The sequence below is a fragment of the Moschus berezovskii genome, chromosome 8, assembly GCF_049115385.1.
Source record: "Moschus berezovskii isolate FMDL1 chromosome 8, NW_MosBer_1.0, whole genome shotgun sequence".
Lineage (NCBI taxonomy): Eukaryota > Metazoa > Chordata > Mammalia > Artiodactyla > Moschidae > Moschus > Moschus berezovskii.
Genome location: NC_142467.1, coordinates 82,568,620 through 82,583,855, shown reverse-complemented (window position 1 = coordinate 82,583,855; position 15,236 = coordinate 82,568,620). Strand labels below are relative to the sequence as shown.

Here is a 15,236-nt window from a genome sequence, read left to right as displayed (position 1 = left end):
CTTTGCACTGCCTTTCTTTGGGATTGTAATGAAAACTGACCTTTCCCAGTCCTGTGGCCATTGCTGAGTTTTCCAAATTTGCTGACATATTGAGTGCAGCACTTTAAGAGCATCATCTTTTAGGATTTGAAATAGCTCAGCTGGAATTCCATCACCTCCACTAGCCTTGTTTGTAGTGTTGCTTCCTAAGGCCCACTTGACTTCAGACTCCAGCATGTCAGGCTCTAGGTGAATGACCACACCATTGTGGTTATCTGGGTCATTAAGAATTTTTTGTATTGTTCTTCTGTGTATTTTTGTCACTTCTTTTAAATCTCTTCTGCCTCTGTTAGGTCCTTACTGTTTTGTCTTTTATCGTGCCCATCCTTGCATGAAATGTTCCCTTGGTATCTGTAATTTTCTTGAAGAGATCCCTAGTCTTTCCCATTCTGTTGTTTTCCTCTACTTCTTTGCATGGTTCATTTAAGAAGCCCTTCTTATCTCTCCTTGCTATTCTCTGGGAACTCTGCATTCAGGTGGGTATGTCTTTCCCTTTCTTGCTTTTGCTTCTCTTCTTTCCTCAGCTATGTGTAAAGCCTCCTCAGACAATTATTTTGCCTTCTTGCATTTCTTTTTCTTTGGGATAATTTTGGTCACTAACTCCTATACAATGTTATGAACCTCTGTCCATAGTTCTTCAGGCACTCTGTCAGATCTAATCCCTTGAATCTATTCATCGCCTCCACTGTATAATCATAAGGGATTTGAATTAGGTCATACCTGAATGGCGTAGTGGTTTTCCCTACTTCTTTCAGTTTAAACCTTAATTTTGCCATCTTTCATCAGTTCAGTTCAGTTCAGTCGCTCAGTCGTGACCGACTCTTTGCCACCCCACGAATCACAGCACGCCAGCCTCCCTGTCCATCACCAACTCCCGGAGTTCACCCAAACTCATGTCCATCGAGTCGGTGATGCCATCCAGCCATGTCATTCTCTGTCGTCCCCTTCTCCTCCTGCCCCCAATCCTTCCCAGCATCAGTCTTTTCCAGTGAGTCAACTCATCGCATGAGGTGGCCAAGCATTGGAGTTTCAGCTTTAGCATCAGTCCTTCCAATGAACACCCAGGATTGATCTCCTTTAGAATGGACTGATTGGATCTCCTTGCAGTCCAAGGGACTCTCAAGAGTCTTCTCCAGCACCACAGTTCAAAAGCATCAATTCTTCAGCGCTCAGCTTTCTTCACAGTCCAACTCTCACATCCATACATGACGAGCCTTCTAATCGGTGTCCTGGCTTCCTGCTCCTTGCATGCCTTTTGTATTACTTAAGAAAGAGAGCTTCTTGAAACACACTTTTTATGTAAATAGTATCCCCTTGGCAAGATGGTAAAACAACTCAGGGTCTTGATTATGCTTTAGTTATTGAAAATGCTTCTTAGGTCTTTTAAAGTATCTTACAACTTTTTTTGTATGTTACTGACTTTAGAAGTTCTTAATTTCAGTTTTCCTTAATGACATCTTTTGGTCCTACTTTCTTCAGAAAATAAAGTAAAAAAATATTCTCTCTTATTTTAAAGTCCTTGATGGATTTGGATCTTAAATAAGGATTCTGTGAAGAAAAATTTATCTGTTACTGACATTTCTGCTCCTGGTAGAAAGATAAAGGCATACCTCATTTTTATTGCACTTCAGTTTATTGTGCTTCACAGATATGCTTTTTTTTTTTAAAACCAATTGTGACAACTGGTTGTCAAGGAGATCTGTTGGAGCTGTTTTCCAGCAGCATTTGCTCACATTTTGGTAACTGGAGTATTTCAGACATTGTCATCATTATATTTATTACAATGATTTGTGATCAGTGATCTCTGATGTTACTATTGTAAGAAGATTATGACTCACTGAAGGCTTAGCTGATGGTTAGCATTTTTAGCAATAAAGTATTTTTTAAATAAGGTATGTACTTTTTTTTTAGGCATAATGCTGCTGCACACTTAAACTACAGTATAGTGTAAACAGAACCTCTGTATGCACTGGGAGACCCAAAACTTGTACGACTCCCTTTATTGCAATGGTCAGTTTATTGTGGTCGTCTGGGACCCACCTTGCAATATCTCCAAGAGTATGTGTGTAATTGCAAATAAGCCAGTCAGTCTGACCCAAATTTGGAACTATTCAAAAAAAACTGAAATGCTTTAAAGGAGGACTTGTTTCTCCTCCATCCTTGGGTCACCTCTCTTCCCCCAAAGTCCTGAGAAAGGTTTTCCTTCTAGGCTTAGACCTGGAATACTTGTGTAGTTTCTTTGGTTAAAGAGAAGGTAACTCCTCTGAAGAGGAGGATGTCCGAGCCAAGCTCTTGTCTCTAAATGCTCTTGGCGTTGCTTTTACCTGATTAGTCCTTTAGGGCAGTTAGTCTTCATACTGGTGAACAGAGTTAAAAAGGAATGTTTCAAAAGTATCTTAGTTTTGGGAAAACGAAATATTGTCTTGCTTAATGTTTTTTGTTTGCCAGCAGAAATATTTGAAGTTGGATAGTTGAATATTTTGGGAGAAGGCAATGGCACCCCACTCCAGTACTCTTTGCTTGAAAAATCCCATGGATGGAGGAGCCTGGTGGGCTGCAGTCCATGGGGTTGTAAAGAGTTGGACACGACTGAGTGACTTCACTTTCACTTTTCACTTTCATGCATTGGAGAAGGAAATGGCAACCCACTCCAGTGTTCTTGCCTGGAGAATCCCAGGGACGGGGGGAGCCTGGTAGGCTGCCGTCTATGGGGTCGCACAGAGTCGGACATGACTGAAGCAACTTAGCAGCAGCAGTAGAATATTTTAATTTCAGGGTAAATTGATTCTCTGTAAATAAACACAAACAGAAGAAACCAGATTTGTTTTTTTGAGTTAATACCAGAAAAATAAAATATATCATAAATTCTGCGAGCAACTAAAAGTCTTTTTTTTTTTAGGCTAATGCTTAAAGTTAGAAAATATCTGTTATAAATACAGCAACAAACTATGATTTTTTGCCTTAAAAAAACTTGGATATGGATTTAAATAAATACGTATGGTTTATTTCATCCTATTTTACCTATAAACATAGTTTGAATGTAAAGCTGCAGTTTTTGGTTTTGATCACCAGTTCCTTTGCATTTCTGTTACAGTGTTCAGAGTAAGAATGCTGTTTATAGGTATTGAAATGGTGCCCCTGCGCTAATGGTACATGTGATCGTGGGCCATGAGATTTTGCAGGCTGATTTGGGTGTTAGAATTCTTGAGGTTACTCTTGGGTTTGAGGGGAGGCGGTGGCTATTCAGGTTTTTTAGGATTCCTCATTCTGTGAGAAAGCTTTTATATCTCGATGTCAGTCAAATACATGGCTCATAACCCAGAACTCTACCACTGGACCTTACTTTAGTATTTTGTGTTTTTATTAACGCTAAGCTTTTCTTTTCCTTATTTGATATAAACAGAACAAAGCAGAAATGTGGCAGGCAGAAAAGGTATAGCAGAAAAAGTGGAAAATTAGCAGTTAGAAATTGGAAAACGGATAATCTTTGTTGTTATAAGGGATGAAGTAAGACAGATGATAGAAGAGTGAAGATAGAAACACACATACCTGCTGAAGCATAGGAATAAAAACAAGCAAGGCAATCTAAACTTGTTCTTGTTGTTTTTTTTTCCAACAGGAAACTCAGTTAGTTTCCTAAGCAAGATTCATTTCTTTTGAGGAAAATGTGGGGGAAAAATACTTTAAAAGAGGAGGAAATTCTGGGAAACTACAGGAAATATATTTAAAACCTTATAGAACATTTCCCACTACTGTTTATTTCCTATTAACTATTAAAGAGTTTTGCTTTTTCTATTACTCTGTAGACACCAAAATGGTACCAGTTGCTGAGTAATAAATACACCAAGTTCAAGTCGGAGATACAGATAAGCATTGCCTTGGAAACAGACACAAAGGCACCAGTGGACAGTTTTAAAGCAAAGGGAGCCCCTCCTCGTGATGGAAAAGGTTTGTGCATCATCTCTAAGGTTATTCTCTGAGAAGTACACCTGTGGACTAGAATTTCAGGAAGGGAGGGGTGGAGGTATTATAGGGAGATAAATGCAAGGGTGCAAACTGATTTTACTCCAGAGCGTCAGACAAATGCTGTGACATTGTTACACAGGAACACTTGTTTCTCTTTGCTGTTGTCTTCAAAAATTAGCAATAAGGAAACATTGTGTTTTCATTGTTTGATATACAGCAGAATAAAGCAGAATTTTGTATTATTTATAAAAATTGCTTCTTAGGAAAATTTTCTTCCTTGGATGAGTGCAGGGAAACCAAAAATGTCTTTATGTTTCTCTATTAACTCAGCTGCAGTTTAAGAAAACCTTCACTTTTTTATTTTTCTTTAATAAACTTGTGTTTTCTTAGAGCTTTTTTAGGTTCACAGCAAAATCAAGTGGGAAGTACTGAGTGTTCCCAAAAACTACCCCGCTCCCGCACAGCCCTCCTCACCACTCTCAGCATCTCCCACCAGAGTGGTACATTTATGCAATTGATGAACCCACACTGACATCATTATCACTCAGTGTCCATAATTTATACTAGGATCTGTCCTTGGTATTGTACATCCTATAGGTTTTGACAAACATGTAATGACACATCGATGGTTGGAGGATCCGACAGAATAGTTTCACTGTCCTGAAGATCTTCTGTTTTCTCTTTGTTCTTCTCTGCTCCCCCTCTAACCATTGGCCACTACTGATCTTTCTACTGTCTCCATAGTTTTGCTTTTTCTAGAATGTTGTATTGTTGGGATAATGTAGCATGTGGCTTTTTCAGATTAGCTTCTTTCACTCAGTAATATGCATTTAGGTTTCTTCCGTGTCACTTTGTGGCTTGATAGGTCATTTCTTTTTAGAGCTGAATAATATGCCATTGTTTGGATGTACCAGTATTTATTTATCCACTCAAGCTATTGAAGAATATCTTAGTTGCTTCCAAGTTGGGGCCGTTAAGAATAGAGCTATTACAGACATCCTTGTGCAGGCTTTTAAGTGGAGCTGAGTTTTCAGTTCATTTGGGTGAATACCAGAGAGCATGATTATTGGATCGTATGGTAAAAGCATGCCAAGTTTTATTAATATAAGAAACTGCCAAGCTGTAAGAGTGTATGGTAAGAATGTTTAATTTTGTAAGAAACCAACAGACTTGTCTTCTGAAGTGGGTGTGTACCATTTTCCATTTCCACTAGCAGTGGATGAGAGTTTCTATTGCTCCACGTCCTTGATAGCGTGTTGTCTGTGTTTTGGATTTTGTTCATTTTAATAGGTATGTAGTGGTATCTCATTGTTTTTATTTCCAATTCTCTAGTGATAAATGATGTTAACATCTTTTCATGTGCTTATTTGCCATCTGTATATCTTCTTAAGTGAGGTGTCTGTTTAGGTTGTTTGCCCATTTTTAAATTTTTTTTTTTTTTTTGCGTTTTAAGTGTTCTTTGTATATTTTGGATAATAGGCCTTTATCAAATGTCTTTTGCAAATATTTTTTCCATTCTGTGGCTTGTCTTCTTATTTGTTTGACATTGTCTTTAGCAGAGCAGAAGTTTGAAAATTTTAACAAAATTCTGCTCATCAATTCTTTCACGGATTGTACCTACAGTGTTGTATCTAAAAAGTCATTCCATAACTACAGCCACCCAGGTTTCCTAGGATTTCATTGGAAGGACTGATGCTAAAGCTGAAACTGAAATACTTTGGCCACCTCATGCGACGAGTTGACTCACTGGAAAAGACTCTGATGCTGGGAAAGGTTGGGGGCGGGAGGAGAAGGGGACGACAGAGAATGAGATGGCTGGATGCCATCACCGACTCTGTGGACATGAGTTTGAGTGTACTCCGGGAGTTGGTGATGGACAGGGAGGCCTGGCGTGCTGTGATTCATGGGGTCGCGGAGAGTCGGACACGACTGAGCGACTGAACTGAACTGAGCTGAACTGAATAGGGTTTGTACTTTGGTCTTTTAGGATTTAATAAAGGTTTGTACTTTACACTTAGATCTGTGAACCATTTTGAGTTAACTTTTGTGAAGATTTTAAGGTCATACAGACCTTAAAATAAATTTATGTTCACTTTTTTACATGTGGCTGTCCCGTTCTACACCACTTGTTGAAAGACTGTCTGCTCCATTGTATTGTCTTTGCTGCTTTGTCAAACATCAGTTGGCGGTGTTTATGTCAGTCTATTTCTGGGCTCTCTGTTTCATTGATCTTTGTGTGTTTCACTAGTACCACACTGTCTTAGTTAGTGCAGCTTTGTAGTAAGTGTGTTGGTTGAGTAGTATCAGTCAAGCAACTTTGTTCTTCAATATTGAGGTGCCTATTTTGGGTCCTTTGCTTCTCCATATAAACTTTAGAATCATTTTGTCCTTATGTCCACAAAATAACTTGTTGGAATTATGATTGGGATTGCACTGATTGTGTAGATCAAGTTGGAAGGACTGACATCTTGACCATATTGAATTGTTCTACTCATAAGCATAGAATTTGGCTTAATTTATTTAGTTCTTGATTTTATTTATCACAGCTTTATAGTTTATCTTATATAGATCTTCATGTTTTGTTAGACTTATTTCTAAGTATATAATTGTTTTGGGTGCTGATGTAAATAGTATCTTATTTTGATGGTACGTTGAAAAATTTTATTTGATGTTGGAGTGTATAGTTGATTTAAAATTTTGTGTAACTTTCAGGTGTTAGAGCAAAGTGGTTCAGTTATACATATGCATATATCTGTTCTTTTTCAAATTATTTTCCCATTTAGGTTTTTACAGAATATTGAGTAGAGTTCCCTGTGCTATACAGTAGTTCCTTGTTGATCATCTGTTTTAAATATAGTTTGTTTATTTAAAATTTGGGATTTTAAATAAATCCACCTTATCCCAGATTCCCAGTTTATCTCTCCCTCCCATCTTTCCCCTGGTAAGCATGAGTCTGTTTTTCTATTTTTCTATGTTTGTGAGTGCTTCTGTTTGTAAATAAGTTCAATTGTATCATTTTTTCCAGTTTCTGTAATAAGGGGTATTGTATAATATCAGTCTTTGTCTGACTTCACTTAGTGTGGTAATCTCTATATAAATCTCTACAAATAGCATTATTTCATTCTTTTTAATGGCTGATTAATATTCCATTGCATGTGCATACTCTATCTTTCTTTATCCATTACCCTGTCGGTGGACATTGGGTTGCTTCCATGTCTTGGCTATTGTAAATAGTGCTGCAGTGAACATGGGGTGGTATCTTTTCAGATTATGGTTTTCTCTGAATATATGTCCAGGAGTGGCTTCCTGGGTGCCACTAGTGGTAAAGAACCCGCCTGCCTATTTTAGAGACATAGGAGACAGGGGTTTGATCTCTGGGTTGGAAAGGTCCCCTGGAGGAGGGCATGGCAACCCACTTCAGTATTCTTGCCTGGAGGATCCCACGGACAGAGGAGGCTGGCAGGCTGCAGTCCATGGGGTTGCAAAGAGATGGGCATAACTGAAGCGACTTAACATGCACATAGGTACTCACGTATGCCCAGGAGTGGGATTGCTGGATCATATGGTAGCTCTATCTTAGTTTTTTAAAGAATCTCCATACTGTTTGCCATAGTAGCTGTGTTATTTAATATTCCTGTGACAACACTGGAGAAGGGTTCCCTTTTCTCTACACCCTCTCCAGCATTTATTGTTTACAGACTTTTTTAAAATACATTTTTTTATTGAAGGATAATTTCTTTACAGAATTTTGTTGTTTTCTGTCAAACCTCAACACAAATCAGCAATAGGTATACATACATCCCCGCCCTTTTGAACCTCTCTCCCATCTCCCTCCCCATCCCACCCCTCTAGGTTGATGCGGAGCCCCTGTGAGTTTTCTGAGCCATACAGCAAATTCCCATTGGCTGTCTATTTTATATATGGTAATGTAACTTTCCCTGTTACTCTCTCTATACATCTCACCCTCTCCTTCCCTCTCCCCATGTCCATAAGTCTATTCTCTATGTCTGCTTCTCCGTTGCTGCCCTGAAAATAAGTCCTTCAGTACCATTCTTCTAGATTCTGTATATATGTGTTCAGTTCAGTTCAGTCACTCAGTCATGTCTGACTCTTTGTGACCCCATGGACTGCAGCACGCCAGGCTTCCCTGTATCACCCAGAGCTTAATCAAACTCATGTCCGTCGAGTCAGTGATGCCATCTAACCATCATCCTCTGTCGTCCCCTTCTCCTCCTGCCTTCAATCTTTCCCAGCATCAGGGTCTTTTCAAATGAGTCAGTTCTTCAAATCAGGTGGCCAAAGTATTGGAATTTCAGCTTTAGCATCAGTCCTTCCAAGGAATATTCAGGACTGATTCCTTTAAGATGGGCTGGTTGGATCTCCTTACAGTCCAAGGGACTGTCAAGAGTCTTCTGCAACACTCCAATTTAAAAGCATCAGTTCTTCAGCACTCAGCTTTCTTTATAGTCCAACTCTTATATCCACACATGACTACTGGAAAAACCATAGCTGTGACTAGATGGACCTTTGTTGGCAAAGTAATGTCTCTGTTTTTTAATATGCTGTCTGGGTTGCTCATAACTGTTCTTCCAAGGAGCAAGCGTCTTTTAATTTCATGGCTGCGGTCCCCATATGTGGTGATTTTACCCCCCCAAAATGAAGTCTGTCACTGTTTCCACTGTTTCCCCATCTATTTTCCATGAAGTGATGGGACCAGATGCTGTGATCTTAGTTTTCTGAATGTTGAGTTTTAAGCCAACTTTTTCACTCTCCTCTTACACTTTCATAAGGAGGCTCTTTAGTTCTTCACTTTCTGCCTTAATGGTGGTGTCATCTGCATATCTGAGGTTATTGATATTTCTCCTGGCAAACTTGATTCCAGCTTGTGCTTCATCCAGCCCAGCATTTCTCATGATGTACTCTGCATATAAGTTAAATAATCATGGTGACAATATGCAGCCTTGAGGTACTCCTTTTCCTATTTGCAACCAGTCTGTTGTTCCATGTCCAGTTCTAATTGTTATATATGCACTAGAATACTATATTTATCTTTCTATTTTTGACTCACTTCACTCTGTATAATAGTTTCTAGGTTCATCCATCTCATCAGAACTGACTCAAATGCATTCCTTTTTATGGCTGCATAATATTCCATTGTGTATATGTACCACAACTTCTTTATCCATTCATCTATTGATGGACACCTACATTGCTTCTATGTTATAGCTATTGTAAATAGTGCTGCAATGAACAACGGGATACATGTGTCTTTTTCAGTTTTGGTTTCCTCAGGGTATATGCCTAGGAGTGGGATTGGATCATATGGTGGTTTTATTCCTAGTGTTTTAAGGAATTGCCATACCATCTTCCATAGTGGCTGTATCAATTTACATTCCCACCAACAGTGCAAGAGTGTTCCCTTTTCTCCACACCCTCTCTAGCATTTGTTGTTTGTAGACTTGTGGATGATGGCCATTCTGACCAGTGTGAGGTGATATCTCATTGTGGTTTTGATTTGCATTTCTCTAATAATGAGTGATGTTGAGTATCTTTTCATGTGTTTATTAGCTGTCTGTATGTCTTCTTTGGAGAAATGTCTGCTTAGGTCTTTTTCCCACTTTTTGATCGGGTTGTTTGTTTTCCTGGCATTGAGTTGTGTGAGTTGCTTGTATATTTTGGAAATTAATTCTTTGTCAGTTGTTTCATTTGCTATTTTTATCTCCCATTCTGAGGGTTGTCTTTTCGTCTTGCTTATAGTTTCCTTTGCTGTGCGAAAGCTTTTAAGTATAATCAGGTCCCACTTGTTACTTTTGTTTTTATTTCTGTTACTCTGGGAGGTGGATCATAGAGGATCTTGCTTTGATTTATGTCCTCGAGTTATCTGCTTATGTTTTCCTCTGAGAGTTTTATATTTCTGGTCTTATATTTAAGTCTTTAATCCATTTTGAGTTTATCTTTGTGTGGTGTTAGGAAGTGTTCTAATTTCATTCTTTTACATGTAGCTATCCAGTTTTCCCAGCACCATTTATTGAAGAAGCTCTCTTTGCCCCATTGTATATCTTGTTTGTCAAAAATAAGGTCCCCATAGGTGCATGGGTTTATTTCTTGGCTTTCTATCTTGTTTCATTGGTCTGTATTTCTTTTTTTGTGCCAGTACCATATAGTCTTGATGACTGTAGCTTTGTAGTATTATCTGAAGTCAGGAAGGTTGATTCCTTCAGCTCCATTCTTCTTTCTCAAGACTGCTTTGGCCATTTAGAGTCTTTGTGTTTCCATATGAATTGTGAAATTTTTTGTTCTAGTTCTGTGAAAAATGCCATTGGTCATTTGCTGGGAACACACTGAATCTATAGCTTGCATTTGGTAGTATAGTAATTTCCACAATTTGATTCTTCCTACCCAGGAACATGGAATTTGTTTATGTTGTCTTTGATTTCTTTTATTAATGTCTTATAATTTTCTGTGTAGTTTTTTTGTCTCCCTAGGTAAGTTTATTCCTATATATTTAACTCTCTTTGTTGCAATGGTGAATAGGATTGATTCCTTAATTTCTTTTGATTTTTCATATGGAAATGCAAGTGAATTCTGTGTATTGATTTTGTATCCTGCAACTTTGGTAAATTCACTGATTAGCTCTAGTAATTTTCTGATACTATCTTTAGGGTTTTCTATGTATAGTATCATGTCATGTGCAAACAGTGAGAGCTTGACTTCTTTTCTGATCTGGATTCCTTTTATTTCTTTTTCTTCTCTGATTGCTGTAGCTAGGACTTCCATAATTATGTTGAATAATAGTGGTGAAAGTGGACACCCTTGTCTTGTTCCTGATGTTAGTGGGAATGCTTTCAGTTTTTCACCATTGAGAATAAAGTTTGCTGTAGGCTTATCATATATGGCCTTTACTATGTTGAGGTAGGTTCCTTCTGTGTCCATTTCTTGAAGAGTTTTAATCGTAAATGGGTGCTGAATTTTGTCAAAGGCTTTTCCTGCATCTATTGAGATGATCATATGGTTTTTATCTTTCAATTTGTTAATATGGTGAATCACATGGATTGATTTGCATATATTGAAGAATCCTTGCATGCCTGGAATAAACCCAGCTTGATCATGGTGTGTGAGCATTTTGATGTGTTGCTGAATTCTGTTTACTAAAATTTTGTTGAGGATTTTTGCATCCATGTTCATCAGTGATATTGGCCTGCAGTTTTCTTTTTTTGTGTTGTCTTTGCCTGGTTTTGGTGTCAAGGTGATGGTGGCCTTGAAGAATGAGTTTGGACGGGTTCCTTCCTCTACAGTGTTTTGAAAGAGGTTTAGAAGGATAGGCTTCCCTGGTGGCTCAGATGGTAAAGCGTCTGCCTGAAATGCGGGAGACCTGGGTTCGATCCCTGGGTCGGGAAGATTCCCTGGAGAAGGAAATGACACCCCACTCCAGTACTCTTGCCTGGAAAATCCCATGGACAGAGAAGCCTGGTGGGCTACAGTCCATGGGGTCGCAAAGAGTTGGACACGACTGAGCAACTTCACTTCACTTCAAATGTTTGATAGAATTCTCTTGTGAAAATATCTGGTCCTGGGCTTTTGTTTTTTGGGAGGTTTTTGATCACAGCTTCAGTTTCGGTGCTTGTAACTGAGTTGCTCATAATTTCTATTTCTTGTTGGTTCAGTCTTGGAAGATTGATCTTTTCTAAGAATATGTCCATTTCGTCCAGGTTATCCATTTTATTGCCATAGCTGCTGCTGCTGCTAAGTCACTTCAGTCGTGTCCGACTCCGTGTGACCCCATAGATGGCCTCCCCCGTCCCTGGGATTCTCCAGGCAAGAACACTGGAGTGGGTTGCCATTTCCTTCTCCAGTGCATGAAAGTGAACAGTGAAAGTGAAGTCGCCATATAGTTGTCCATGATACTCTCTTCTCTTAAAACCCTTTGTATTTCTTCATTGTCTGTTGTAACCTGTCCTTTTTCATTTCTAATTTTGTTGATTTGATTCTTCTCTTGCTCTTGATGAGTCTGGCTAAAGGTGTCTCAGTTTTGTTTATCTTCTCAAAGAACCAGCTTTTCATTTTATTCATCTTTACTATTGTTTCTTTTATTTTTCATTTATTTCTGCTCGGATCTTTATGATTTCTTTCCTTCTACTGATTTTGGTTTTTTCTTTTGTTCTTCTTTTTCCAGTTGTTTTAGGTGTAAAGTTAGGTTGTCTGTTTGATGTTATTCTTGTTTCCTGAGGTAGGATTGTATTGCTGTAAACTTCCCTCTTAGGACTGCTTTTGCTGCATCCCATAGGTTTTGAGTTGTCATGTTTTCATTGTTATTTGTTTCTAAAAATTTTTTAATTTCCTTTTTGATTTCTTCAGTAACCTGTTAGTTATTTAGAAACGTGTTGTTTAATCTCCATGTGTTAGCGTTTCTTACAGTTTTTTTTCCCGTAATTGATATCCAGTCTCATAGCATCATGGTTGGAAGATGCTTGATATGATTTCAGTTTTCTTAAATTTACTGAGGTTTGATTTGTGACCCAAGATGTGGTCTTTCCTCAAGAATGTTCCATGTGCACTTGATAAGAAGGTGTATTCTTCTGCATTTTGTTGGAATGTCCTGAAGATACAATCAATGAGATCCATTTCATCTAATGTATCATTTAAGACTTGTGTTTCCTTATTAATTTTCTGTTTTGATGATGTGTCCATTGGTGTGAGTGGGGTGTTAAACTCCTAGTATTATTGGGTTACTGTCAATTTCTCCTTTTATATGTTTTATATATATATGTTAGTTATTTTATATATATATGTTAGTGTTTGTCTTATGTATCGAGGTGTTCCTATGCTGGGTGTGTACATGTTTACAATTGTTAAGTCTTCTTGGATTGATCCCTCAATTATTATGTAGTGTCCTTCCTTATCTCTTGTAATATTCTTTAAGATCTATTTTGTCTGATATGAGGGATTGCTACGCCAGCTTTCTTTTGCTTCCCATTTGCGTGGAATATATTGTCATAGACTTTCAGTATATGAAAGTATTACATATACTTTCAGTCTATATGTGTCTTTAGGTCTGAAGTGGGTTTCTTGTAGACAGCATATATATGGGTCTTGTTTTCGTATCCATTCAGCCAGTCTGTGTCTTTTGGTTGGAGTATTTAATCCATTTACATTTAAAGTAATTATTGATATATATATGTTCTTATTGCCATTTTCTTAATTGTTTGGGGTTGACTTTGTAGATCTTTTTTCTTTTCTTGTATTTGTTGACTATATAAGTCCCTTTAACAGTTGTGGTAAAGCTGATTTGGGGTACTGAATTGTCTTTAACTTTTGGTTTTCTGAAAAGCTTTTTATTCTTCCATCAATTTTGAATGAGATCCTTGATGGGCACAGTAATCTTGGTTGTAGATTTTCCCTTTCAGTACTTTAAATATATCCTACCATTCCCTTCTGGCCTACAGAGTTTCTGCTGAAAGATCAGCTGTTAATCATAAGGGGTTTCCCTTGTATGTTACTTGTTGCTTCTCCCTTGCTGCTTTTAAGAGTCTTTCTTTGTGGTTAGTCTTTGTTAGTTTGATTAGTATGTGTCTTGGTGTGTTTCTCCTTGGGTTTATCCTGTATAGGACTCTTTGTGCCTCTTGGACTTGATTGACTATTTCTTTTTTCCATGTTTGGGAAATTTTCAACTAAAATCTCTTCAAAAATTTTCTCATATCCTTTCTTTTCCTCTTTTTCTTCTGGGACCCCTATAATTTGAATATTGGTGTGTTTGATATTGTCTCAGAGGTCTTTGAGACTATCCTCAACTCTTTTCATTCTTTTTACTTTATTCTGCTCTTCAGGAGTTATTTCCACCATTTTATCTTCCAGCTCACTGATTAGTTCTTCTGCTTCAGATATTCTGCTACTGATTCCTTCTAGAGTATTTTTAATTTCAGTAATTCTGTTGTTTGTCTCTGCATGTTGATTCTTTAATTCTTCTAGGTCTTTGTTAATTGATTCTTGCATTTTCTCCATATTTTCAATGTTTTTGATCATCTTTACTATCATTGTTCTGAGTTCTTTTTCAGGTAGTTTGCCTGTTTCCTTTTCATTTATTTGAACTTCTGTGTTTCTAGTGTGTTCCTGTATTTGTGCAGTATTTCTCTGCCTTTTCTTTTTTTTTTTTAACTTCTAGTGTTTGAGGTCTCCTTTTCCCAGGCTTCAGGGTTGAATTCTTTCTTCCTTTTGGTTTCTATCCTCTTTAGTTTGGTCCAGTGGTTTTTTTAAGCTTTGTGTAGGGTATGACTTTTGTTTGTTTGTTTTTCCTCTGATTGGCAAGGCTGAGTGAGGTGGTAATCCTGTGTGCTGATGATTGGGTTTATATTTTTGTTTTGTTTGTTGTTTAGATGAGGCATCGTTCACAGGGTGCTACTGGTAGTTGGGTGATGCTGGGTCGGGTCTTGTATTCTAGTGGTTTTATTTGTGTTTGTTATCACTATTTGGTACTCTCTAAGGGAGAAAGAAGCACCAGCTGGAATCAAGATTGCCGGGAGAAATATCAATAACCTCAGATATGCAGATGACACCACCCTTATGGCAGAAAGTGAAGAGGAATTAAAAAGCCTCTTGATGAAAGTGAAAGAGGAGAGTGAAAAGTTTGGCTTGAAGCTCAACATTCAGAAATCGAAGATCATGGCATCTGGTCCCATCACTTCATGGGAAATAGATGGGGAAACAGTGGAAACAGTGTCAGACTTTATTTTTTTGGGCTCCAAAATCACTGCGGATGCTGATTGCAGCCATGAAATTAAAAGACGCTTACTCCTTGGAAGGAAAGTTATGACCAACCTAGATAGCATATTAAAAAGCAGAGATTACTTTGCCAACAAAGGTCTGTCTAGTCAAGGCTATGGTTTTTCCTGTGGTCATGTATGGATGTGAGAGTTGGACGTGAAGAAAGCTGATTGCCGAAGAATTGATGCTTTTGAACTGTGGTGCTGGAGAAGACTCTTGAGAGTCCCTTGTACCGCAAGGAGATCCAACCAGTCCATTCTAAAGGAGATCAATCCTGGGTGTTCATTGGAAGGACTGATGCTGAAGCTGAAACTCCAATATTTTGGCCACCTCATGCGACGAGTTGACTCACTGGAAAAGAGTCTGATTCTAGGAGGGATTGGGGGTGGGAGGAGACGGGGACGACAGAGAATGAGATGGCTGGATGGCATCACCGACTCGATGGAGATGAGTTTGAGTGAACTCCGGGAGTT

The 15,236-nt window shown here is 38.2% G+C and overlaps 1 protein-coding gene across 4 annotated transcripts in view; it reads left to right on the top strand.

Moving 5' to 3' along the window:
• Positions 1 to 15,236, top strand: part of CEP120 (centrosomal protein 120) — an 88,301-nt gene that overhangs the window by 11,215 nt on the left and 61,850 nt on the right. For all 4 annotated transcript variants that reach the window (XM_055429287.2, XM_055429288.2, XM_055429289.2 and 1 more), the window contains one exon: positions 3,846 to 3,987. In XM_055429287.2, the coding sequence (XP_055285262.2) occupies positions 3,846 to 3,987 (142 nt within the window). The remainder of the gene's footprint in view (positions 1 to 3,845; positions 3,988 to 15,236) is intronic.